The sequence below is a fragment of the Branchiostoma lanceolatum genome, chromosome 12 (assembly GCF_035083965.1).
Source record: "Branchiostoma lanceolatum isolate klBraLanc5 chromosome 12, klBraLanc5.hap2, whole genome shotgun sequence".
In the NCBI taxonomy this organism is placed as follows: Eukaryota; Metazoa; Chordata; class Leptocardii; order Amphioxiformes; family Branchiostomatidae; genus Branchiostoma; species Branchiostoma lanceolatum.
In genome coordinates this window covers 15,525,031-15,552,006 of record NC_089733.1, presented here as the reverse complement: position 1 = coordinate 15,552,006, position 26,976 = coordinate 15,525,031, and the positions used below count along the sequence as shown (strand labels likewise).

Here is a 26,976-nt window from a genome sequence, read left to right as displayed (position 1 = left end):
GAAATTAATCATACAGTCTCTGTTGTTTAATTCAAATTTTTAACAAATAGAAACCTTATGATGATAATGATGATGACATTATATCAAGCTTTATTAATCATTTTTGTAAGATATGTAATTTACCATAACTTTACCTAAACAAAATGTCTATTATCTATTGTTTTTTTTTTGCACCAGGCTACTATTCTTAAATGCATATTAATCTTGAGCTTATTTTGTCTATATTGTACACTCTGTTTTGTGGTGCCGCTGACATAAGCGTATCTCTTGAAGAAGGCGTCGACGTGTATTTACGTATGTACGTGTATGTATGTAATGTATATGGCCAACATTAAGCTTTTTGAGCTTGTTATCACAAATATATGCAAACTGTGACATCAATTGAATTACCTCTACCATGTATTAGTGCATTGAGTTAACCAGTTTTATGAATTAAAATATCAAACGAGACCATATGTGGGGACCTCACTTTGTGACCTATGATTATAGAGTTTAAGAGCCATAGCATATGATAAAGCTTTGTAGGTGCAACAAAACCTGAAGTGGCTGCCATTGCACTGGCTGCATTGCACGGGTAATTTCTGACCAATAAACCATTATCATTATTATTATCATCATAACAACAAAAGAACGATACATCATTCTGATATGACCTGCTCCTTTATTCATTGATAAAAAATTGCACATTGCAGAAGAATAGAATAACTTTCTCCAAATTTTTGTACATTCAATCCTTTGAAACTAAACTACATATATGACACAATAGTACGTTTAAAATCACATCATTTATCCCCATTTATAAAAATAAATTCCTACTTAGCTAGGAGGACGTTTATATTTGAGGAATCAACATAATTATGTGCAATGTTGACGAAAACTCACTTTTTGAACGTGATTACACAGAAATAGTTTGCAGATGCCTTCAGCAGCAATAGTATTAGAGGAAGAAAAAGGAAAATGTCTTTCAAACAAATGTACATATTTCATTAATGCTCTCTCCATACGCAAAATCAACAATGTCTTGCCTGGTTTGACCTGAAAGCATGTCGAAACATGTTGTAATTGTAACGTCACAACCATTAAGCCAAATTTCACAATAATCCATATGTTTTCACACAATTTATGGTACACTTTTGACATGTAGTGAATCCCACAGACAGCGCTAAAATACTCCTCAAAAACTAATAAACATTTCATCATTAGATTCTGCCCCCCTCCCTCAAAAAGTAACACTGGAAAAGACAATCGTTTTGTTTTTCTGTAACTTGGCTTTTGCAAAACTTGGAATATTTGCATCACACATCTTTGTATTCAAAGTTAACCTACATCAAAAGAATGACCAGGATTGGGAAGTATACAACATGACATCGGAATGCAGCTTGACCCCACCGAATGAAACCACCTCGTTCGCTTCACTCACTCGGAGGTTTATCTTACGGTACATTTTTATATACTGTACCCCCGCCTGCAGAGATAAGTCTCAATTGGAGGAAAAGAAGTGGAAAAGAACTAATATCTAGTCATACTAAGGCTACACCAGTATAATTCCTTGGTTTATGGAAACTCAATGTAAAATTTTAGCGAGAGAAACTTCATGTAAACAGATCTAGAGGGCTGAGAGAAAATCTAACTCTGTTCATTCTCTCTGAAACTGTGCGTGCAATTAGGTACAGACTTCCCCTCAGAGTTTTCATGTTGATATTCCAATCTAGCACTATTTTTCTAAAAGAGAACCGAGAACTAAGAAATTAAATTGGTGTCGCCTGATGCAGGAAAGCAAAACATACTAATAAACATCCTCCTTCCTGTATTTTCAACTAAAACCAACATTGACTTTGTTGTATATATGCCCCATACTTAATATGACCAAATACTCCTAATCTTAATTTGTGTAGAAACAAATGTAGTGAAGCAGGTTAGGCACTGAGTTAGGCAGATGTACAACATGTGTAGTTCTGTAAGATAGCTCAACAACAGGCCAGACACAGTTTCTCTATTAACTACCCTCTGGTAAATAGGGCATTGTTAAAAACTTTGTGTCTACTGCTGAACACAGGTAGCTTGTTTGCCATAGCATCTGTCATCTGACTTGTACTCAATTATGGGCAGCAAATTTGGACTGTTTCAATTTTCACCATTCCAAAATCATTGAAGGAAAGCAAGTTTAAGCTGCAAATCTAAGCCTTTGTCAAAGACATATATACCTGCATCTCTTAAGCATCTTGTAGGAACAAAGGTTGATGTCTTACACAGCCTACGTGTATATGTCAGTATTGATAAACTTTTGTGAAATATATGGATACATCGAGGTGCTTATACACAAAGCTGTTATGATATCATCCTATTTTCAAACATTTAGTATACATTTTTTCACCCTCATAATCTTCACACTTATTACAGATATTCTTGTTTTGATTTACAATTAGAATCTTTGAAAGCAGTTATATCACATCAGTGCAGGTATTCACCATTTAGCCTACTTTACCTACTTACTAACTAACTAACAGCTCACAATGTGCTGATATACATGTGGTCTTCCTATAGTGCATAGTCTTATATCAAACATAGAATGTAACTGTCATAGAATGTCCGGCTGGAAGAAGGTGTCACAAGGAATGTATTTGGTTAGAAGGTGCCACAGGAATCAGTCTCTGTTGAGCATCTTCTGTTGTGAGGTACTGTATGTTATAACGCGGTGGCTGGTGGCAAAGTCTGGTGATTTTTAACAACGGCTGAAGTAACCTGTACAATAAAAAAAAATAAAAAATCAGTCAGAAGAGTCATAAGTTGTAAGACATCAAATCATTGCCCAATACAAGTGCACAATGCACTTCTAGATGTATTTCTTTAACCCAATACTTACTTATGAATGTTTCCTTGCCAGATATATTTACATGCATGCACAGTCTAAATGAAGACCTAGTTGACTGGAATCTACAAAAGATTAATTATACTTTTACGTCCATTTTTCTAGTACATGTACAGATCTTTGTACAAAAATTGATTGCACGAATCTGTGAAAAGATCTCTCGAAACAATGCAATGTTAATGCCTTGATACTGCAAAATGTCCACACATAGTAAGTGATAAAAATGACGACATATGCTGGAAAGACTTGATTATAAAAAATATCATTAATAGCCTCAGACAAGGTGAACAGCAAGAAATATTAAAATCATAACAGCTGTTCATAAATTATTCCTTTTGTCTTCATCGGCTTCTTCTGTGCAGTAGTCAGAAACAGAATCAAACAAGTTTTGCGTTCAAAAGTAAAAGAAGTAAAACTACAAGTAAAAATTAATTAGCTCTCATTTGAAAACAAAATAATGCTAAGGCCACACCATTTTAATTTCTCGGTTAACGGAATTTAAAAAAAAATGCTAGATCGAAAAATCAACAGGAAAACAGAATCTCAGAGGAAAGTTTGTACTTTGGTGCACACAATTTCAGGGAGTGAACAGGGTCAGGTGCAAGTTTTCACCCTAGCCTTCTGTTGTCATGATTTGTTTTGTTGCTAAAGTTGAAAATAAAAATCTGTTAACCACGAAATTATATTGGTGTGGCCTAAAGCATAACCATGCTCACCTCACTCCCCTCCTCACAGATTGCACAGCACTACGATGAGTAGGTGATTCTGAAGCCAGCTCCATTCACAGACTGGTCGGCTCGGAAGCGGATATATAGCATATTTGTGGTGGACGTGTAATCTGCTGGGTTAGTCTGTGGAAAGGAAAAAGAAGTTAAGAAATACAATAAAAAGTATAAAAAACACTATTTCCATGTTGGTATTTCTTCAAAGGAAGTCATGTTTTCCTGATATATTTTGGTTGGTTGGTTGGTTTGCTTGAGAAGAATGATTGTCACTTCAAGTTACACATGGATTTTATGAACTTTTAGGTATGATGGTCCTGACCAAAGAAATGCCTGTAGTAAGTTATAACAACTGACCAATTCAAAGTCAGCCGAGTGTTTTAGAATTTCTAGGAATTCTTTATCTTTGAAATGATCCTTCCCTTTAGTAGCTTCCTTTTCAATTGCATTTTCAAATACTAACTATTAATATGAAAATCTTGTAGTTGTACTATGGAGAGAAACAAGGCAGTGTTGTCCAAGATTTCCTTTACTCACATTGCCACAGTATCTCCCCACTAGAGGCGATTGCGGGCCGCCTCCGTTGTAAAGTTCCACGTAGTCGTAGTTACAGTTGGCCTCGCTCTCCAGTTCGAACACGTCCCACTGAAGCGTGATGACGCGCCCGGCGGCCACTCTGATGCGCCAGGTGCAGGTCTGCTCGTGCTGGTAGGGCTGGGGGTAGTCGGGGCTGGTGAAACTGCCCTGGGTGGCCATCAGGTTTCCTCCACAACCTGAGGAATGCAAAGAATATTTGACAAGTTAATAATCATATTAATATAAGCAGTTGGGGTAGTCGGGCTGGTGAAATTGCCCTGGGTGGCCATCAAGTTTCTTCCACAACCTGAGGAGGAATTGAAAGAATGCATCTGACTAAAGTGGAAAGACGGGAACTCAAGCCTTAGACAAAACCCTATACTGGTATGCTGGTAAGGCCAGACAAGTTTAATTCGTTGGTTGTCGGATTTATAGAAAGATAAAAACTTATGCTTAGGCCACGTTGATCTGATTACAGTATATGGATAACATGATTGACATCCTCTTGGAACCCCAGAACTAATGCAAGTGTGTGATGAAAATAAAAGTTAGGAAAAAATTGTTGCATTCATATGAACTTCAAGTGGTCAGGAATGCTGAACAAATGACTAAACACAAATAGTATGGAATACCGGATAATAGATTCTTCAACTGCAAACTTAAAAAAGCTCCTTCTACTCCAAAATACCCCAGCAAAAATAGGATATTTTATAGTAATCTACAACTTACCACTGGATACTGTTGAAGTGGAGAAGGTGACATCATAGCCGGCGTGAGACACAGAGGCGTCGGTGACAAACTGCATGAGGACGACATCGCTCTGGGGGAAGATGGGATCAGGAATCGTCTGGCCACAGTACTTGGCTAGCTGAGTGTCTGACGTCGACGTGCCGTTGTAGAACTGGGGAGTAAAAGGGACAAAGGTTAATGTTACAATTATGATTATGTTTGACATCCAGGTAGACGATAGATAAAGACAATTCAAACTCTACACCATGCCCTGACGTTGTGCCTTCTTCAGCTCATCTGTCTACACTGACTACAGGTGTTTAAAAAAACACGCTACGGATTTGGTTGCCGATGTGCCAACATCTAGCACATTTGCCACCAAGAACTGTACAAATATGACTGCATTTGGAGTTAGAAACTTACTGCTAGGTAGTCATACTGGCAGTTGGGATGCGGCTCGATGTAGAAGTCGTTGAAGTAGACGGCGATGAATCTGCCCGGGTTCCTCAGGATGGTGCGACAGTCCGAGTTGTGCGGATAGTTGTCGGGCCAACCAGGGCTGACCAACCGTCCGTTATCCGCTGTGATGTTTCGGCTGCAAGCTATTTGTAGAGCATCATATAGGATCATTAAAAAAGGCACTAAAAATATCAAATTTAACCAGTTTACATTGTAACAGTTAACATAGATGCTGAATCAGGGACTGAAAATCTTTAGCGACCGAGGTTTGTTTGTTTGACGTTTGTTTTATTTAGATCTTAGTGATACAATTCAATATGCACTATTCTTCCTGGAGTCCCTATACAAATCAATATAATGAAACAAAATCTATACAATTAGTTATCCAAGAATTCAACAAAACAAATGTGGTGAAATCAAAAATAAACGAGAGAGGTCAGAGGTCAGTTGTAGAGAAAAAGAAAGTATAAAGTACGAAATTCAGGTATAGTCCATGAGTTACAGTTGATGACTTGACAACTCAAGAGTTTATAATCTACTTGTGATCATTGCAGCAAGCTTGTGTTTCAGGGTAGAACTATAGATGAACACCAGGAGAACCAGTTCCAGGAAAGGAGGAACTAGTTCCCATAGTAGACATAGCCTTTTTGCCCTGCCTGAGGCCTTCTGGTGTTTGTTTTAGAGGAACTACATTCAACCTAGTTCCTCAACGCCAGTTAAGGCACAACATCCAGTATAGGTTCTGTATAGTTCCTCCTAATCAATCACTCTAGGAAGAGAACCTGGCTGGAAAACAGGCTGCAAACCTTATCTATGGGACTAATTATGTGTAGAAGATCAATTATCCATGCTCTAGGAGGACCCTGATATGTCCTCCCTCCCAAAGAGCACAGATGTACATGTACATTGAAAAGGAAAGGGTTGTTTGATGTTTCTTGGGAATAGAAAAACATATTTTGGGGGCTCTTAAGACAGTATAATTACTCATTCAGGTTTCCATTAAGACATGGCCTTAATATGTCTCACCAGGGATAGAGGGGATAAGTAGGAAGTCAGTCTGATTACACTGTAACTGTCACTGCTTCAGCCACCCTGTCAGGTCTAATTAGTTACAGCCACTTGCATGCAGACTGGATCATATAGAACATGTAATCACAGCAGAGCTGAACTAGCTTCTGAAACAACAAATGATTATTACAAACCTTCTTCAGAAAGTGAAAAGTAAAAGTGATCTTGAACCTGTTAAGCTCCCTGTAGGGCTTATTCTGCCACTTGACCTGACAGAGAAGACAGATTCTACAGGTTCAGTAGCATGCATGTCAGAAGAGAAACAAAGATGGGATTCTAACTTTCAGCTTCTTGGTCCAAAAGCAAGGCTATCTAAAACCTTCTTCCAGCTGTCTCTGTAACCAATAGGCTGCTTCAGTTTGCTGAATGTTAAAGTCCACTGGACTAGGCATGCTTCTACAAATCTTACACTACCGTAGTTTGTCTTTACTACATGTATTTGTACTTGATTTCTCTGACAATGCCTTGTGCACTATTGTAACAAATCTAGCCCGATAACCCAGCCCTGTCTCCATCTCTAACATGAAATCCAAGCAGGTCCCATAGCCCACACAATTAAGCCGTTCTCTAGCAGGTTCAACTAAGGAGCTCTTACATGTAGTTGAACTTCTTGGTCTAACATGCCCCTTGGTCTAACATGCCTCTAAAGTTCGGGCTTGAAACTGATAGCTCTACAGTATACATGTAGGTGGGCAAAAAGTTTTTTGGTGGTTTTGAGGTCACACTGAAAGGTCACTGCGAAAACTCCAAACTTGAAACCACTGTGAACGTGTCTTCATTTACTTACTACTGTATGTAGATGCAGAAATGTTTGCAGTGGTTTCAAGTTTGGAGTGTTCGTGTTGACCTTTCAGTGCGACCTCAAAACCACCAAAAAACTTTTTGCCCACCTACATGTATACTACACAGCTATCATTGTTTCAAGCAGAACTTAAAACCACTGCGAACACTCCATTGTCTCCCTACCGTGAAATAAACACCACACGAACTTTAAATGCATTTACAGTAACTTCAGTCCTGAGGAAAACCTTTGGCAACAGGGAAAATCAGGCAGGAAAATCATAGGTAGGATTTTTTCCTCCTCTGCGTAGCCTACCTGCCATCCTATTAGTATTACTTTACTTGTCCCCCCCCCCTCCCCCATACACATGTACTACTGTATTATGCAGAAATGTTTGCGGTGGTTTTATGTTTGATGTTTTTTGCGGTGAACTCTTCAGCGCGAAGTTAAAACCATTTCTAACATTTTATCTACCCCTTGTTTTTACAGTATCATGAGGCACCTGTTATGGTAAACATGAGCTATCTTGGTTTCAGACTTTCAGACTGGCCGCCAATCACCAATGAATCTTCTATTATGTGACTATAGTGCTACTATTGTTTTAATTTGATTCACATGAGGACATGGTTATCTTACAGCCACACAAGAATAACTTCTCAGTATCAAAACCAAGGAGGTTTAAAAAAACTCATTGTCAATACGAATCAAATAGAATAACAGGCACAAAGTCAGAAAAAGCAAGCATCAATAGTAATAACAACAGTAGTTAAGCAATTATTGCATTGAAATTGAAAGTCAAAGTTTATACAAAACAGTTGGGAAAATGGGAATAAGAATCACATTTTTTAGATTTTTTAAAAGAACACACACAATGCTCTCAACTCAAACAGTTGAACCAGTACTCCAATGAAAAAAAGAACACTTTTAGTAATTCAGAACACTTTAGTAATTCACAGTTCAAAAGTCTGTATGTATCATTTTGAGACAATGGGATAAATGATGGAAAGGGAACCTTCGTGGCCAAGTTCTAAAACAGATAGGACATTAATGAAGTTGTTTACAGGTCATTTTGCTGACCATGTTTAGAATTAGATGCAGTGCAGTTTTATAATAAATCAAATTTAGATTTCATTTCATTTTATTTATACAGGGGAAATACAACTCAGGCTGTGAAGCCTGTATTTTTTGATGACCAATAATCTCATTATAAGTATATACCAAACTACATCCACATCAAACACAACATAAAAATAACCAAGCCCCCCTCCCCCCAGTTGAGCTAACAAATGTGGGACTTAAACCCCAATTGACTAACTAGTGGAGTACCATGACAGACCATGTGACATGCATGTCAGGTGGTCTGTCATGGTACTCTACTAGTTAGTCGTATCACATGGTTTCACAGGTCACCAGATATAGGCTTGTTGGTCCCTGCCCTAACTGTGTTCTACTGTAGCTCTATGTTACAGGTATGAGGAGCATTTTCCTTCAAATGGCAAATTGTATACAGATACATGTACATGTATTTGTTAAGAAATACAGTCTTATGGTGGAAAAACACCATGAAGCACAGATACCCACACTCGCTTGATTATTTCATGAGGGTCTGCCTGGGGGGGTCCCGACAACGCTCTACGCTAAATTCGGAGGGTCGGCTACGCATTACGCTCAAATTCGGGTAGCCTCTCTACGCTCTACGCTAAAATCTAAAGCTTTCCAATGCATTCAATGCAGGACTCAAAAAACCTACCGGCTGAACTAAGGCGTCAAAGTTGCTAATGTATGAGGTTTGGCGGTTACAAAAACATAGTCTTGATTGCCAGGATTTTGTACTTTTTTTTAGATTATGGCACAACCGAGCGCCGAAGATGGGTGATTTATAAGGGGGATGGTCCCCGGAAAATGTTCAAAATTTAGAAGTATAGACCCTCTGAAATACTATTTTCTGCATTCTGGGGGGCAAGTTTTGAGTAAGCTAAGTTTAATGACATCTATCTCTATTTGTAAAAAGAAATACATAAGGGTTTCAGCTTGATTTTGGGGGAACGGCGCCTTTCAACATATTTTTTCGCCAGATGCACGACATGCTCGCACAGGGAAATTTATAATTTTTGACCCATTGACACGCTATTTCCTGAATTCTGAGGGGCAAATGTTGCTGGTAAAGTACGCTAAGGTTAATGGCATCTCTATATGTGTGAAAAAAAATACAGGGTTTCAACTTGAGTTTTCGGGAACAACCCCCTCCCGACATATAATTTTTCCGCCGGAGCATGACAACAAAAATTTGGACGTTTTTGATCCATTGAAACGCTGTTTCCTGAATTTTGACGGGCAAATTTTGCTGATAAAGTAAACTAAATTTAATGACATCTCTATGTGTGAAAAAATACAGACGGGTTTCAGCTTGAGTTTTGGTGTGCGACATATTTTTTGCCGGCGGCAACATTCCCCTCCGGGAAAATTTGAAATCATGACCCCTGAAACGCTTTTTCCTGAATTTTGAGGGGCAAATTTTGGTGACAGATTATATCATAAACAAATACAGATTCTGAAGTGTTTCAACTTGAGCTTTGGGTGGGGACGCCGTCCCGACATATACGCCGGCAGCGCAACAGATCTAGACAACTTTCTTGCAAGTATATTTTATGAGTCTTGATCAAGGCAACCATTAGTAGATATTGTAGCATAACAATGGTCCCCAGGACCCCTATCATCCTTGGCTCTGCAATGCCAGTTTCTTTTTTTTTAAGTTTCAAAGCACTGTAACGTTGGGTAACCTAAATTCGTGGGGTACTTAAAGTCGGGATTTTTCGAAAACGGGGTATTTAGGGATATGTGCTAGATGCAAAATCAGTTATAACGCCAGCAATGCAAAGCAGATAGACTAACGTATTCAGAACACTGGCTGAAAAGCTTCGATAACCATGCATTAGAAGTTGGCGACGTCAAAAACTCTCCGTCCCTTATTGACAGAGTCTGGGGGCTTCGTGGGAGAATCACCCAGCACGGTTGTTCGCTGGTTTATAAGACAAATGTCACATCTCCTGCCTGCTAAACACAATTATTTATAAGACAACTTATTACAATCTCTTTTGCTAACCTGCAACTGGATTCTAAGTGTGACCAATCATCAAAACTCCTCTCTGTTGCTACAACCTACGGCACGTGTATTTTCCCGCCGCCATATTGTTAACCAGAATCCTGTTGTCAAGCAGACGACAAAGGTTTGTGAGGAACACTTTTTGTCTAAATGCTGCGTGTGATAGTGGACTGAGGAAGATATTTTCCTCAAAGTTTGCTCCTAACACAACAAGGAACACATGGACATAGTGGTATTACCATTGCTACGGCATCCAGCTAACTTCCCATGAATAATGTAACGTTACACGTTGCCCGATGATGACGATGGGCCGACTTTGAGTGAAGTTCTACCGACTCAACACACGGGTTGTTCCCGAACTGGCCTGATGTGTGCGGTACGGCCGTTTTTTCGTGTATTTTTTTTTACTTGGACACGTCTATATCCATAGCACTCTCCTCAAGCCAAGGATAGAACGAATAGCTGCTGTATAAAATGTGATTAGCGGTAAGATATTCAAGACGAATCTTCTCTCCCGAATTAATGTGCCCCCCTGTCCGACAGCACCGTAATTGTGCGTGCGGCGGACGGTAGTTTGAAGTTGAAATATTATGGTGTCAGCACGACTAGAGACAAAATCTACCATATATATGATTAGTGCAAAGATAGTACATGATACTGACAGAATAATAGAAAAAAAGGATGGTTTATTGTTCTGCTAGATTGATTTCAGTCAACCATTATCGGAAAAATCCCGAATTTAGGTTACCCAACGTTACTCCAATCAGATTGGAATGGCTCATAAAGTGTACTTGTCATGAGTTGAACTATTCTACACCTCTTATCAAAACATGCCTTTTTAAACTGGAGCTTATTAGTCTACAGTATGTACATCATAATCTATACAGACTGACCACACTGTATAGTAGTGTAATGCTAACTGGTCTACACCTGGTGTTGATTAACCCTCTCAGCAAGGAGATGGAATTTGATTTTTCCCTCTCCCTGCATGTGTGTGTGTGTGTGTTAGTACATGTACAAGTTTTTGTGATGATCAAGGAAGGAAAAATAGCAAAAAATTCCCTGAAAATTCATCTAGCTGTTTTTAACAGCACACATGCAGCCCATGCAGCCAGCCCCACTTCCAACCTGCCTGTGGTATCTAGGTCACCCCCTGGGGGACACTGACCCTTCCTAGAGAAAAGCTTACACATTTGTCCTCAACCACTGAAGGAGTTACAAAAACACCAACTTATGATGTAATGTTGACTAAGTTTGCATTAGAGATTCTTTCTCAGCAAAGAGAGGTATAGCATGTATTAATGCAGTAAGTGAAGTAGATATACTGTAACAGTTTTAGAACTGCTGGCATGTACCCCATGTGAGGCTGAATGTTTTTCTAATTACATGGTACATTAGTAAGAACCTCCTTGCCAAGCCCACAAGAGAAGGCCTGCACAGAGCTGACAGCTACTGTAGTTCCATGGGGCGGGGTAACTGGTCACAGATAATAAGCTATAGTTCCAGTGTTGGTTCAATATTGTTCTTGAGGAATTATATGAGAATAATATTCCTCTATAGTTCTACCCTGAAACCCAGGTTTGTGTGATTATACTTGCATGAGTAGGATGCTGATACAAGTATATGCCAGGGCAGCATTCAATGATCAGGCAGTATTGCTGATTTGACCGAGTTACTAGTACTCAAGTTACTAGCTCATGTCCTTTTTAACCTACCTGTCATGCAGAGCATGCGGCAATAGAAAAGTTTATGAAATACAGTTAAGAGCAATACATGAGTTTCCAGTTTCAAAGGTCACTGGGGGCACTTCGATCAAGGCTGGCCCCATTTGTTGCATGCAATGTTTATGCAAAGATTCATGCACTTATCCTTATTTTTTGCACCAATCACCTTGACTATTACTGTATTAGAATGGGGCCAGCCTTGAAGTGCTCCCAGTGACCTTTGAAACTGGAAAGTGGAAACTCATGTATAGGACAGCATGCAGAGAGAGAGAGAGAGAGAAAACTCACAGGCTATTTCAAAAGTTCCCTTGAATCCCCTGCCCACCGTATCAGTGGACGAATCCGTCCTCATGTTAATCTGTACGGTGGGCTTTACCGAGTCGAACTCGATCATCTGGCTGTCGCAGAACTTCAACGATTTTCCTTGCGAATCCTGTTGATTAGGGTGTAATCATTCATTTCTGTTCTTTTTCATTGAATCATAACCAAGCTTCCATGACCATATACAGTTTATTACTATTTCTACATAGCCAGTAAGACCATCATAGAGCTGAGACAAGCTGTCAAACAGACTGGCACTATATATGTGGCCATACCTGGTCAATATGAGTCACATTTTTGTATTTGAAGTTTCCATACATTATATATGATGCATAATATGCCTTTTTTATTAAATTTGTCAATTTTTTCGGTATCATTTTACAGTTAAATGTATGTGGTCATGAAAGGTTTGTATTCATCTTTGCTTTTCAACTGCAGTGAAAAAAAGACCAGCAGCACAACTTCAACAGCTAATCGTAGCAAGAAAATTGTTCCAAGTGAAGCACTGGACAGTACAATAGCTTTCTATTGTTAATATAAGGTCAAAGTTTTTGTCCAAACTTCTGTGTTGGCTGCTGATCTCTTTTCTGCATGACAACAACAACCCAACAACTTACATGCTATCTCATAAGTCAGATAAAATCCTCTGCCAGCTGAGTTCACGTCGGTTCGGAAGTTAAGTTGCAGCGTGGGCTTGCGAGAGTCAAACTCTATCAGCTGTCTACCACAGTACGTCAACGTACGACCGGTGTCGTCCTAATCAGCAGAGGGGTTAGTTGGTTTAGGGTTAGTGCAACAAGCCGACAAAAGCTTTGAACAAAAGGTGGCATTTGCAAGAAGACAGAGAGGCTATGAGGACAAATCGTCATTATCATATTAATCAATTCTTGTTCTTGATCTCACAAATGTTAGCCCCCATAAAAGGCTCTATGGGCCTATTTTTGGCTTATAATACACTTACTTTTTGCTGATGATTCCTTTTTGTACTGGGTCATTTGGCCTATAGGCCAACTGCACAAACAACCCAGTACAAAAAGAAGTCATCAGCAAAAAGTAAGTGTATCATAATTTCAGAAAAAGGCCCATTGAGCCTGCTATGGAGGTTTAAAATAGCAAATGCCATCTTACAAACAAACAAGCGACAAACTAGCACAGTACTTGGGTTGTACAACAAGTTAATATGGTTTGCCATTTGTCAACTCGGTCACAACAACATCAAATTTTAAAGCAAATTTTCTCATGCAGTTGTTTGTTACATACATTCAAAGCACATAAGGCATCCTTCTACAATATTGTACCATTCTTGCATTATCTTTTTTGCATTCATAGACAATACAATGTACATATAGATGTCATGCTTCTACACAATCTAACATGATTTTGCACATGCAGCAACTGCCTTAAAGAAAGGAAAACACCTTAAAAGTATATTGCAAAACAGGTATCATTAACCATTAACCATGCTTTTGTCATTGATATTAGTAAATGTTTTTCTTCAATGGGCAACAGGCCAGCATTTGGCAAGCAAGTGACTGGGTTACATGTACACAGCCATGTACTTATGAAAAAAGAAACATCTAAACCAAGGCTACTTACTAACCAAGATCCTTTACAATTCCATCGAGTCATTGCATTCATAACTTCCAAAGAAATACCATTATATACCATTGGCTCTACCTCAGTGGCATTGCCAAAAATAAGATGAAATGCATGACTGTGAATAAACAGACTCTTTGTACACAACCAAGTGATTTATTCAACAAATGTTTTGATGACCATCTGTCACCTTCCTCAGGGCAATTCTGACTGGTTCACATTGATGATCCACTGTATTCTGCAGCTCAGGTAGTTGTGGAAACAACCTCTGGCTGCATTCAGTCTTTCTTCATTTCTTTTCACTGTGCCCTTTTTTCTGCAAGCTGCCGTAGCTCTCTGGTTCACATTGTACAGCAGCAAAGGTGTACAAAGAGTCATTTTATTCAGTGACTTACCAAACTATTCTTGAATGCATGACTCTGTTGATTCTTACCATAGGGTAGTCCCTCAGCTGGAGGTAATCGTATTCACAGTTGGGATGAGCCTCGATCTGCATGTCTGTGATCTTGATGCGGAGCCTCTGGGCCGGACCCGGAGCTTGGATGGTCCAGCGACAGTTGAGGTTGTGAGGGTAGTCGCCGGGGTAGCCGGGAGATGTCAAAGTCTGAGGGGTGCTGGTGGCGTTGAATGTCCCGCCACATTGTGCTGTGGATGAATTTTGAGATTGTACATGCATTTAGACCTCTCATATTTACTATAAAATGCAGCATCTCTTAACAGGATATTCTGAGAAAAAAACCCTCCACATTGTACATACATTTAGACCTCCCAAATTTACTGTCAAATGCAGCATCTCTTAACAGGATATTCTGAGAAAAAAACCCTCCACATTGTGCTGTGGATGTATTTTGAGATTGTAGTTTTTGTCTGTACTTTATTTTGTGGGTCAGCCATTACCAGCGAGAGCTGTCTTGGCTGACCCAGTGCAATGAATTGCCTCATTTTCAATAAATACAAATACATGTATATGTTTTTAAACCTCTCAAATTTACATGTACATTGTATATGGTCATATGTAGCATCCCTTAACAGTAGCAATTAGTGTTATGTGTCCTCAACTTACAAGTGATGAGGCAAAAAGTGACAGTTTTACAAAGAACTGTTTAAGTTCAGTAATTTCTAAGTCATAAGAGCAACGTAAACTTGAGTAAAATCATTTAAACAACAGTTCTGACAAGAAAAAAAAGAAACAGTGTGTTGAAACTGAATAAATTCTATTTGTGACCTGGTGGGTAGATGTTGATGGGGATTACATTAACTGAGATGAGAGAAAACTTTCAACAAACAGGCTGATAGGGGGCCCAAACTTCTTTATTACATCACAAGCTATCTGTCCCCAAAAATCATGACCATAGCACGTCCAGTTCAAAATATACGAAAATTGAAGTTCTGCTGCAGTACCAAGGTCACATACCAGGGGGCCCAAAATCAACCATGAATTTCGGCTCCCCAACACCCGCCCACATACCAAATATCATCGTAATCCATCCAGAGGTTCTTGAGTTATGCTGACTACAATAGTCCGGAAACACACACACACACAGACTGACACACAGACACGCCAAAAACAATATCTCCATTTTTCATGGAGATAATAAAAGTTGCTGCACTCACAGTCGACAGCCTGCCAGCGTGCCACGAAGCCGGTGTTGGTGACGCTCTGGTCAGAGTAGAATCGGATCCAGAGGAAGTTGGTGGAGGTGTTGAAGGCAGGCGGGATGGTGTTACCGCAGTAAGTACCGATCAGTGGATCCTGCTCGCTAGGACCATCTCTTACCTATGGGAGGAAGAACCAAAAGATTGTGATATTAGTAAATACATGTATTATCATTGTTCAACTGCTATTTGGCAAACATGTGACTGAGTTACATGTACACAGCCATGTACTTATGACAAAAGATACATCTAAACCAAGGCTACTTGGCTCTTTTACAAATTTGGCTATAGCAATGCACAACAATGCAATTTTCCTGTCTCCAGGACCCATTCCTCCGTCTAGGGACGGAAATTTGCTTGTTGGGACGGAAACTGTCAACAAAATCTGAACTTCATGACATGAAATTGATGAAAATACAACCCTAAAACGACAGATTAACAAGGAAAATGGACAATATGGGCCCCCTAAACAAGGAGTGGAAAAGAAAGAATTCAGAGGTGGAGACAGCCCTGGTGTAAACTAATATCAAATCCCAAAACTGACAAGTTTTAAGAATATTTCAGATTGAAATTCTTAAGAGAGACAGTAGTGTTTGTAAATATGTTTTACTGATTCTATTCCATTTCATGTTGTACACCTTCAATTATTTCTGCGTACCTAAATTTTCAGCTTAGTTGCAGATATTTACAAAAATGAATTTCGAGCCCTGTTTTAAGAAGACATACCTGAAGGTAGTCATATCGGCACTGGCTCTCCGCCTCCAGACCAAAGGAGTCGAAGCTGAGGCTGATGACCTTGGTGTCGGCCGCGGTGACCGTCCAGGTGCAGTCCTGGTTGTTCTCGTACTGTCCGTCATTGTCGATGTCCACTGGCTGGATCGAACCGCTGTCAGCTATCAGAGATCCTCCGCAGCCTTGGGCGGGGCCTGTTGTCATGACAACATCCACATAAGACCATCAATAACCAAAATTCCAGTGATAATTATAAAAATGCATTTTAATAATGAATCTTTCATCGTTTCGAAGAAGTCTTCAGTTGTATGTTGCTGAATTCCTGACCTAGTGATTCAAATTTGCTTTAACCTTCTCCCTGCTGCTTAACCCAGTAAACAATGTAAATATGGTGCCAAATGGCTGCCTTAGCAGGCTTGATGTTCACTTCTTGTGTACATTATGTATAAACATGGTATGACTATAACATACACTGTACATGTCATGTATAAAAATAGGGGAAGTCAAAATGGATAATTGTATAACAGGAGTCATACATACCAAACGTTTCCCGATACACAGCCCTGAAACCGTCAGCAGTTACGGAATAGTCGGTGATGAAGGAGACAAACATGGCGTTCCCGGTCGACCTTATCGTGTCTGGAATCTCGCCTCCGCAGAGCCTTCCAAGCAGCGGGGAATCGAAGCTGGGGCCATCACGTACCTCCACGCGGTCGTAGTTACACTGGGAGTGAGCCTCAAGGTCAAACAGGGAGAACCTGTCGGAAAAGACAAGTTTTTTTGAAAACTTTGAAACATGCTGATTGTTATTATGAAAATTCTAGCATGTTCTTCTTTAGCAGTTGGGTTGATTCAGTGCATCGGATGCGCAGTGTTAAGACTAGCCGATCGCGACTGCTGCCTACACGTGTCAGGGACAACAGCAACAGTTTAATCAAATCCTGGATACCACTAACTACTAAATGATTTCCCGAGACACGCCCCTCCACTTGGACCTCTGGAAAGATCGGCCATTTATATATTTGTACAGTCTGACAGGGCCATCCAAGAAAAATACTACTCTACTACTGTAAGCATTTTTGTCTTGCTCTGTCCTTACTTGAGTTCCACGATCCTGTTGTCGGCCACAGTCATGATGTAGGTGCAGTTGAGGTTGTTGTGGTACTCTGCAGGGTGGGTGGGGCTGGCGATGACTCCTGATGGGTTAGTAAACCGTCCGCCACACTCTGTCAACAAAATGGTTGGACTGTCATTTTCCACAATATAACGACGACGAGGGTGAAGGTGAACTATAGTCTAAGTCACTGATATCAACATTTAGAGCTACTTTGTCATCCTGGAAGGTCCTGCGCCATGTATGTGGTGTAAATGTGGTAATTCGAGGATAAAAAAGTAAGCTAATTCGGTCATGACTAAGTTTTTGCATTGTGTATACAGATTCTACATAATTTGCAACATTGAAAGGTACAAAAGTATAGAAACAAGAATATATTGTATATCTTGATGTAAAAGGAGAATTCAGTCCATACCATAATCTAGGTTAAAAATATTCCACCATTTTCTGCTATTCGTCAGTCGTCTGTGATACAATAAGTCTAACACCAACGTTTGACTGTCCCTGTTTTGTGCCTTTTCTAGTCAGAAACTAAAAAAAGAAGCTACAACAAACAAAAAACAATGTTTACCTGACACAGTATACGTTGCCCTGAAGCCACTACCCAACACTGACTGGTCGGTAAAGAAGCGGACAAACATGGTACCCAGGGTGCTGTGTGCGCCGGGCGGGTCGTCTCCACAGTAACGACCCAGCTGCTGACCCGGGCTGTCCGCAGTGCCTTCGTTGACTGACACATAGTCCCAGCGGCAGTTGGTGCCCTCTGAAAAATCAGCATTTACACATTGAGATTACATTTTTTAAAGAGTTTGCAGAACACAGTATTAACGACCCCCTTTGGACAATAGTAGTTCGGGTATGAAGTAGTGCGTCACATTGCTTGAAAGGGCCATTGTTTTTCTTCTGTGCACGTTAGCGAGGCTGAAACTATGGTGAATGGTAGAGGTATACGTCAGTTTTGAGACAGTACGAGTTTGATTACGAGGTTTGTTCGGTCGAGTTGGATTTGCGCCTGGATATTGTTACCGCCCGACTACTGTAAGTCGCCTGCAGTACGGTGACCTCCGCTGGGGGTCATATCAAAGTGGCTTTTAAAAGAGAACGAGCTGGCAAATTCAACCTCATTTTGCAGATATTTTGTAGATTGAACCTTGAAGTGAAACATATAAAAATCTGGCACCCTAATTGTGCACCTTTCTATAAATTTTCAAGCGTCGAAGATTCTCACCTTGGGATCCTTAATTATATAAATCCCTATAGGAGAAATACTGTGGTCTGCAACCACAAATTGGCCTCCCATTTGGAAGGTCAGGGTTCAAACCCTGACTGGGTCATACCAAAAACTTAACATACATGTACAGGATGGGAACCAGCGAACATCAGCTGATCTCTAAAAATCAAACGATGATTGAAGAACAATGTCATTTAGAGATCGCAGACTCGTTCTCCAATATATCTTCCTGCAGTGTGACAGGTATAACCAAAGAATACTTAAAATCTTCAGATAGACATATGCTGAGATAAGCCTCCATCGCAGACTTCTAGGAGTACTAATTACGTTTATTTTTGGGTGAACACTGATTTAGCCAGGTGCTAATGCCGAAGGGAGAGTTTCCCTCTATCCCAGCTTAAGCCCATATTGAAAATCGGGAATCTGCACTCCCCCTCCCCCTAAAAATAATTTTCACCCCAGCCTTCTGTTTTCATGATTTTTTTTTGCTAAAAATAAACGTTGGCGCTCCTAGAAGTCTGCGAAGGAGGCTACTGTAAATGCAGAAATATTCACGGTGGTTTTACTGTCGCGGTTTTCGCAGAGAACTTTCAGCGCGAACTTAAAACCACCGCGAAACTTTGTGTCCACCAACGACCGTAGCGCTCACTATTGTTTCAAACGCGAACTTAAAACCACCTGGAATACTCCATTTTCTCCCTACAGCGAAATAAAAACCACGCAAACTTAAATAGATTTACAGTATTTCTGAGATATACGCACGTTCGATCTGGAAGACGTTGGTGTCAAACTCCAGGACAACGAATCGTTGTGAGTCGGCGGGGGCGATGGTGTAGTTACAGTCCAGATTGTTGTCGTACTGGTTGGGGTATCCAGGGGACATGATGGAGCCTGAGTCCGCTGTCAGTGTAGCTCCACAACCTGAGAACACACAATATCAAAGTCATGTAGATAAAAATCAGAATGCATTGAAGGAAAATTTTCGTGAGATTGACTTGAAAACTTCAGAAGATATCATGATTCTGCAGCGACAATTGGGTCGATCAAAGCACCTGAGTTTAGTACTTAAAACCTTCCACCTGTTTTTCTTTGTGAACTACAGTCAAACCTGCACAAGTTACCACCTCTACAGAAAGACCACGAGGCCAATGTGACTTTAGATAATATTTCCCATTGACACAATCCTGTCTGTAGTGACCACTTGTCCACATATATTTTATCGTCCAGAGTGCTCTTCTTAGACAGTTTAGACTGTACATGTACATCACTTGTTACCTTCAACATTAATCTTTAGACTGTACTCACTAAAATTTCATACTGAATTACTAAAAAGTACAGACACAAAACCATCCATGTATGTAACATCCCTATGAGCCTAAAGATTTATCATCATGATCATGGTAAATAATGAATCAATCTCTGTAATACTGGCTAATAAATGCATTTCATTGACAAATAAGATTGATGTCCTATTAACTTATGACAGCCCTCTAAAAAATGTCTGTTATCCTCCTCACCGACTGTCCAGTTAGCTGAGAATCCCATGCCGCTGCTGCTGTAGTCTGAGCGGAACTTGACAAACAGGACGTTACTGGTGGACTGGACGGGCTGGGGGACGTTGTTGGCACAGAAAGTACCGAGATCTCCACCATTCTCATCATCGCCATCTCGAATCTAAAAAAACACAAACAATGTGTGAATGACGTCACCTTGGTTTGCATCCTTATGTGAGCCAGCGGCCCGAGTTTGCGCCCGGGTCTGGACAGGACTGAATAAGAGTAGCATTGTCCATTCGGATGGGGACGTAAAGCCGGTGGCCCTGTGTATGAGGGAGATTATGCTAGCTAACCTCTGCACGTAAAAGAACCCAACAAACTTATCAAGAGCACAGTGACCTAGCTCATAACAAGAGCCGTAGCGAACCCGCATTGCACTTCTTAAGGCAACGAAAAAGCGTCATGCTACCTACTTGGTCTGATCATGAGGTTGCCCGCTCATTTGAAATTGAAGATGAACATCACTTTATCCTAGATTGTCCACGATATCATGATAAACGCTCAAAGCTGTTCAACCTTCTTTCCGCTTGTTCAACAGAATTTAATGCATTCCATTCTATAGATAAATTCAAATACATTCTAGAAGGAGACAACCCTTACTGTGTACAAATAGGTAAATATATCAAAGAATGTTTAGATCTTAGAACTAGTAGTGTAAGTGATACGTTAAACTCGACATGTTGAAATATTCATATTACTTGTACTTAGGTTAATCATTTTGTATAGCATTGTTGGTTGTTTGCATGTATACATGTAGTTGTAGAAGACCTTACGAAAGTCGCTGTACTTTTGTTGTGTCAATAAAGATTTCTATATCTTTTTCCACCTACCATGACGTAGTCATAGACACAGGCGCTGTGGGCTTCGATGAAGAAGTTGGGGTCAAAGTTGAGGGCCACGTGGTACCCAGGGTCCACGTTGATTGTCCACTCGCACTCCAGGTTGTGAGGGTAGTTCTGGGGGTAGTTGGGACTCATCAGGGTGCCAGAGTTACCATGGAGAATTCCTCCACATCCTGAGCAAACAAGGTTACAAGACAAATGGAAACATGTTTAGTATCCTACCACGAATCGAAAGATTTTGATACAAAATCCTGCAACATTTTCTTTTGATAGAAATAAAAAGATTTCAATACAATATCCTACAGTATTCTTTGTTATAGAAATCAAAAGTTTTATATATAAAATCCCGCAACATATTTTCTAATATAAATCTAAAGGTTTAGATACAAATCCTGCAACATTCTTTCTTGTATAAAGCTTAACATTTAGACAAAATATCTAATAGAATTCTGATTTGTACTAGAAAGAAGAATCCGATACAAAAGGCAAAGCTAGATAGAACCCTATACTTACCCAAGCCGTCTGTAGTGTAGGTGGCCCTGAAGCCCTGAGCCGAGGCACTGACGTCGGTCTGGAAGTACAGCAGCAGATACCTGCTACCGGAGGTGAAAGGTCGCGGACCGTTGGTTCCGCAGTATCTGCCGATCTGCGGGGAACTCACGGTGGCGCCGTTGTAGACTGTCAGGTAGTCAAAGTCACAGTTGGGATGGTTCTCTATGGCGAAATCTGTGAATGTGATCTGAAAAGAGTAAAGTAAAAGTCAGCGACTAATACATTTTGTATAGTGTAGGGAATAAAGATTCAAATTAAAAGGAGACAATCAGCATTTTGCATGATGATAAGATATTGTCCAATCGGATGTTGTTTATGCATGGTATATAAATTGTCAATTTTTCTTACTTCAACTAATTCAAACTTTATGCTTGAATAACAAATTGAATGAAAAGATTCAGAAGACCTACATGTGTATGCGAAAGAAAAGTGAAGAATATTTTATGTGACTAAAAGCCAGTCTGTGATGGTATAAACTGGTATAAACATATCTCAGACTACAGAGTATTTGTACCGATATCGTCTGCCCTTCCGGTGCCCTGATCAGCCATGTGCAGAAGTCGTTGTGGTCGTAGTTGTTGGGGTAGTTTGGACTGGTGATGGTGCCACTGGTGCCATCCAACACACCTCCACAAGCTGGCATATCAAAGGTATAATGTAATCACATGTGTCTTCATAGTTTAATACATGCTTTAGTACTTCCTTTTTTTAGTGAGTGAAACTAACTTATCCATAAGATTAAAAACACATTGTGACCGACTTAAATTTTGTATGATGCAATGTACTAGAAGAATTCAAACATGTACAGTGAAACATGTACTCGGAACCATCTCTACATGGACCACCTGGCCACTGTGGCCACGTTTTGGTGGTGGTCCCTTACTTTTTCCCCACTCACCCAAGCAATGAGAGACGAGTACCTACATGTAGGTCACTTGTCTATGGTGACCATGTTTGTTAGCTGTCGCTATCACTATAGACAGGTTTGACTGTACAGTCAGAAATAGTACACAACAACCTTTTCTCTTAACCTTCTCCCTGCTGCCTAACTCTGTAACCAATAGGGCATTGGGTGTCAAAGTTCAGAGTGCTACGGGTTAATCAATACAAGTGAAGAAAATTGTGTTTTCATTTTTTTTGTCTACAAATATGGTCATTTTAACCTTTATCACTCTGAAGTTGCCGTTTGGCGCACGATTCCCTACTGGTTACAGAGTAAGGCAGCAGAAGGAGGGTTAACCTTACGACTCACCAGAGAAGCTGTAGCTGAGACTAAAGCCTGGGTGAACCACGGAGAAGTCGGACACAAACTGTATCCAGACCTGGTTGGTGGGCACGGCGATGGTGGCAGGGGTGTCTGCTCCACACAGGCGAGTCAGCAGGAAACTGTTCATATCCCCACCTGTAGGAACAAGGAAAAGATGGAAGGAAAAGATGAAGCCATTTGACAGGTACTGTTAATCTTGATATCCGTTCAGTGCTTTACTGTTGCGGTGACCTCTGCAGTACAAGTTCATGACACTGGTCACTTACCACATCTGGTTCAAATTACTCGGAACCAGAAGGCCCGAGTTCGCGCCCGGGTAGGACACCTCAGGACAAGAGGCGCATGGAGTCATACCAAAGACTTCATAAAAATGGTACATACTTCTGAAACAGTATGGAAGTTAAACACACTTCACTGCCAGTGGACTAGCCCCCTGCTGCAGTGATTGCGCCACAATGTGGCCCATGGCTATGAAACGGAGATGGGCACCGCCCTATATACACCTTATGGTGTGGGAGGATTTTAACTAACTACTGCACTACCAGAATTGTCTCAACTGCAAACAAAAATCTCTTTTCCTTCTGCCGTAAAAATAACAGTAGTGAACTGTGTATAAAAGATGCCCTTTCTTCCTCAAAATTGTATTAACTCAAAACTTCTCTTCAACTTGGTATGTATCTGTATGAATGAATGGATAGATGGATGAATGAAGGAAAGAAGGAATGAATGAGTGAATGGGTGAGCAAATGGGTGAGTAAATGAGTGAATGACTGAATGAGTGGATGGATGGATGACTGAATGTGACTGAGTGAATGAATGACTGACTGAATGAGAGAGTGAGTGAATGAATGAACAAATAAAAGTGAATCTCTGACCTGCCCGTAGTTCCAGGAAGTCGTAGAGACAGCTCCCGTGCGTCTCCAGCTCGAAGTCGGTGAACTGCAGCACCACGGAGGAGTTGATGGGGTTGGGGTTGTTGACGACCCAGATGCACTCCTGGCTGTTGCTATAGTTACCGTTGCCATAGTTAGGAGAGGTGATGGTGCCACCTCCAGGAGGACCACTCAAGATCCCGCCACAAGCTGCAAGGTGTCAATCAAAGGATTCTATCAAGTTGTCTTGTGGGGACTGAAGTGTTCTCAAACATGAAACTAGAAACTTTTCTAAAATAAACAGTTAACAGAATTCAGACTTATGGAATCGTATACATGGAACCCATGTTTTCAAGATGATCTCAAATCAAAGGTTTCAATGCCCATGAAATGTTATTAAACATTTCACATTCATCATTTTTCAGTGCTAAAGTTTCATCACTGTGGTTTTATTGACAAAATGAGTAAAAAAATTTATTCAGTTACAGTCTTAGGCATTGCTGTTCATGTATTCTGGACCTGTACCTAAATGATTTACACTGTATTGTACAAATAAGCTGCCTTAATTGAGTTGCTTTGAAACTTACTTGCACTAATACGCTGCCTTAATAGAGTTGCTTTGAAACTTACTTGCAAGCTCGTTGGAAGAGTATGTGGCGCTAAAGCCTCCGTTGCTGACGGATCCGTCGGTTTGGAAGACGACAGTCATGGTGTTCCCGGTGGACTCTACAGGAGTGGGAGGGGTTTCACCACACAGTCTGGTCATGAAGGGTGAGCTGGGAGTGACGCCATTGTAGACCTGTCAGACAAAATACAGACAGACTTGAATTAGCAAAATCTTATCATGTTGGAATGGTAAAACATCTATAGCATGTGAGCAGTGATAAATATTGAAAAATGTAATCTCAAAACTGTCACATTCCTAAAAAGACCTATAGAGAAGTTGCCAATATCCATGTAGAGCATTTCTACAGGTTTGACAACTGAGTACCAGCAAAAGTTCTGTCAGATTGTTCCAATTGTTCCAGATATATACTGGTCATTGTCATCGACACTCTGTGATATTTGATTAATAGCTAGTATGCATTTCAGATCATCAGAAACAGGGGAAAGACAAGAAGTTTTTTTGTGTGTATTTTGTTTCCCATATCAGGGAAACCGACATTAGGCATGATAATCTCTCTTTTTTAGAAGGTACAAGCTTGTACAAAAGCCCAGACTGATCCACTCACAGTGGGATGTACCCCTACTCTTTTTTACAAGCATTGTAGGAAATAATGTTAAGTGCCTTTCAAAAAGGCACAGCATTTGGGCAACAATCCTAACCAAAAAAAAACACCCTGCTGCCATTACCAAGTTTGCAAATCACAAAGAAATGAATGATTCTACTCACAGCGACGTAGTCATATCTGCAGCTGCTGTGGTTCTCGATGTTGAAGGTGTTGAAGCTGAGCGTGATGCGGCGTCCCTGCGGGACAGTGATCTGCCAGACGCAGCGCCGGGAGTGCGGGTACTGTCCCGGGAAATTGGGCGACGTAAACGTACCGGTAGGCGTGGTCAGCTGGCCACCACAAGCTGAAGAAACAAAAGAACAGTTCAAATTTCTTTTTCTAGTTCAATTCAATTCAATTCAATTTAAACTTTATTGCACAACAAATGTAACAGGTACAATGTGTGGCAAGTTCTTAAGCAGTACTAAACATCAAGACATATATGCCTTAAAGTTGCCTATAACATTGCTAATTAATGAGTTCCACATAAATTACGACTAAAAGTTGAGTATGTGAACTGACACTTTCACATTACTACTTAAATTCAACCTCAACAGACAAGATTGAAAAAAAAAATTTTTTTCAAGCTTAAATGCTCCACACCATTTTCATTCCAAAGTATCACAAGTATTTTCTAGGCACTATTCAATTCTGATCATCAATAAACACAACACAACAGTACAATTATATAACTACTGTATGAAGAAAAATCTTGACATGTTTGCAGCAGTCTTGTTTTCCTTGTGAGAATAAAATTTAAAATAACTTGATTTATCTTATAATAGTATTAAAATGCAGACGTACATTCCACGCTAGCCTGCCATGTCATACTGAAGCCCGGTGCCTGTCCGCTGCCGTCGGTGTGGAACTTGATGTAAGCGTAGCTGTCCGAGGTGTCCACACTGGACGGGGCATTGGAACCACAGTACTGACCCAGGACTGGAGCTGAACACAAAAACAACAACAACGTTATAAAAAATAAAAAAGATAAAGGTCCCTTTATAGGCCACACCGTTTTAATTTCTTGGTTAACAGAATTTTCGAAAAAATGCTAGACTGGAAAATCAACAGGAAAACAGAATCTCAGAGGAAAGTTTGTACTTTGGTGCACACAGTTTCAGGGAGTGAACAGGGTCAGGTGCAAGTTTTCACCCTATTGCCTTCTGTTTTCATGATTTTTGTTGTTGCTAGAATTTAAAAAAAAATCTGTTAACCAAGAAATTAAATTGGTGTGGCCATAGCCTTTGCGGTCATAGTGACAGTGTGTAAACCCAATTCTGCAACTTGGAATATATAGAGGATACTCCATAAATAAAGATTATGAAGGGGCAATCAGGATAATGTTTTCAAGAAAGAAAGCAGAAAAGCAGGATAGGAGGAAGAGATAGAAATAGTGAAAAACTGTTGAATTTCTGCTTATTGTTAAGTCGACAGCAAAGAACACATTAAGTACAAAGAGCTATAAAAGCAGAGATGGGCACTGTCCCTATACATTAAAAGGTGTGGGAAAGGTTTGAACTTCTAAACCAACTGACCAGTTGAGTTGGTTCCGTCCCTGATCTCCAGGTAGTCCTGGGTGCCACAGTTTCCTGAGGAGCCCTGGACGTTGAACTGGTCAGCGAACGTGAAGGTGACGTAGTGACCGGTGGGTCCTTGCAGGAGCCACTCGCAGTCCAGGTTGTTTGCGTAGTTGTTGGGGAAGCCCGGGCTCATGATCGATCCCGAGTCACCGGTCAGACGGCCGCCACAAGAAGCTGTAGGACGAATAGAATACATAAATTTTCTTTTGAAAACATACAGAGCATACATTCAAATTATACATGGCAGCTTTTTAACTTTGTAAAAAATTGTATCATTTCTTGAGTCAGCTACACAGTGTTGTTTTGACACAAATGCTCTACTGTTTGGAAAAAAAAGCCTCTGGGCTCCTTTTAC

The 26,976-nt window shown here is 40.3% G+C and overlaps 1 protein-coding gene across 2 annotated transcripts in view; it reads right to left on the bottom strand.

The window, feature by feature from the left end:
• Positions 1 to 641: 641 nt before the first annotated feature.
• The window catches only part of LOC136446484 (cubilin-like), a 45,495-nt gene continuing 19,160 nt past the window's right edge, over positions 642 to 26,976 (bottom strand). The window contains exons 28-50 of one of the 2 annotated variants that reach the window (XM_066444867.1): positions 26,577 to 26,795; positions 25,846 to 25,986; positions 25,164 to 25,345; positions 24,401 to 24,569; positions 23,774 to 23,980; positions 22,884 to 23,033; positions 22,146 to 22,267; positions 21,593 to 21,818; positions 21,068 to 21,252; positions 20,199 to 20,355; positions 19,444 to 19,602; positions 18,022 to 18,213; positions 17,436 to 17,562; positions 16,877 to 17,094; positions 16,331 to 16,530; positions 15,563 to 15,725; positions 14,382 to 14,593; positions 12,970 to 13,108; positions 5,320 to 5,498; positions 4,897 to 5,068; positions 4,129 to 4,364; positions 3,586 to 3,720; positions 642 to 2,742 (exon numbers count right to left, since the gene is read on the bottom strand). In XM_066444867.1, the coding sequence (XP_066300964.1) occupies positions 3,616 to 3,720; positions 4,129 to 4,364; positions 4,897 to 5,068; positions 5,320 to 5,498; positions 12,970 to 13,108; positions 14,382 to 14,593; positions 15,563 to 15,725; positions 16,331 to 16,530; positions 16,877 to 17,094; positions 17,436 to 17,562; positions 18,022 to 18,213; positions 19,444 to 19,602; positions 20,199 to 20,355; positions 21,068 to 21,252; positions 21,593 to 21,818; positions 22,146 to 22,267; positions 22,884 to 23,033; positions 23,774 to 23,980; positions 24,401 to 24,569; positions 25,164 to 25,345; positions 25,846 to 25,986; positions 26,577 to 26,795 (3,860 nt within the window). In that variant the 3' untranslated portion in view covers positions 642 to 2,742; positions 3,586 to 3,615. Of the gene's footprint in view, positions 2,743 to 3,585; positions 3,721 to 4,128; positions 4,365 to 4,896; positions 5,069 to 5,319; positions 5,499 to 12,319; positions 12,465 to 12,969; positions 13,109 to 14,381; positions 14,594 to 15,562; positions 15,726 to 16,330; positions 16,531 to 16,876; positions 17,095 to 17,435; positions 17,563 to 18,021; positions 18,214 to 19,443; positions 19,603 to 20,198; positions 20,356 to 21,067; positions 21,253 to 21,592; positions 21,819 to 22,145; positions 22,268 to 22,883; positions 23,034 to 23,773; positions 23,981 to 24,400; positions 24,570 to 25,163; positions 25,346 to 25,845; positions 25,987 to 26,576; positions 26,796 to 26,976 lie in introns of both variants that reach the window. The other variant, XM_066444866.1, reaches the window with a different exon arrangement.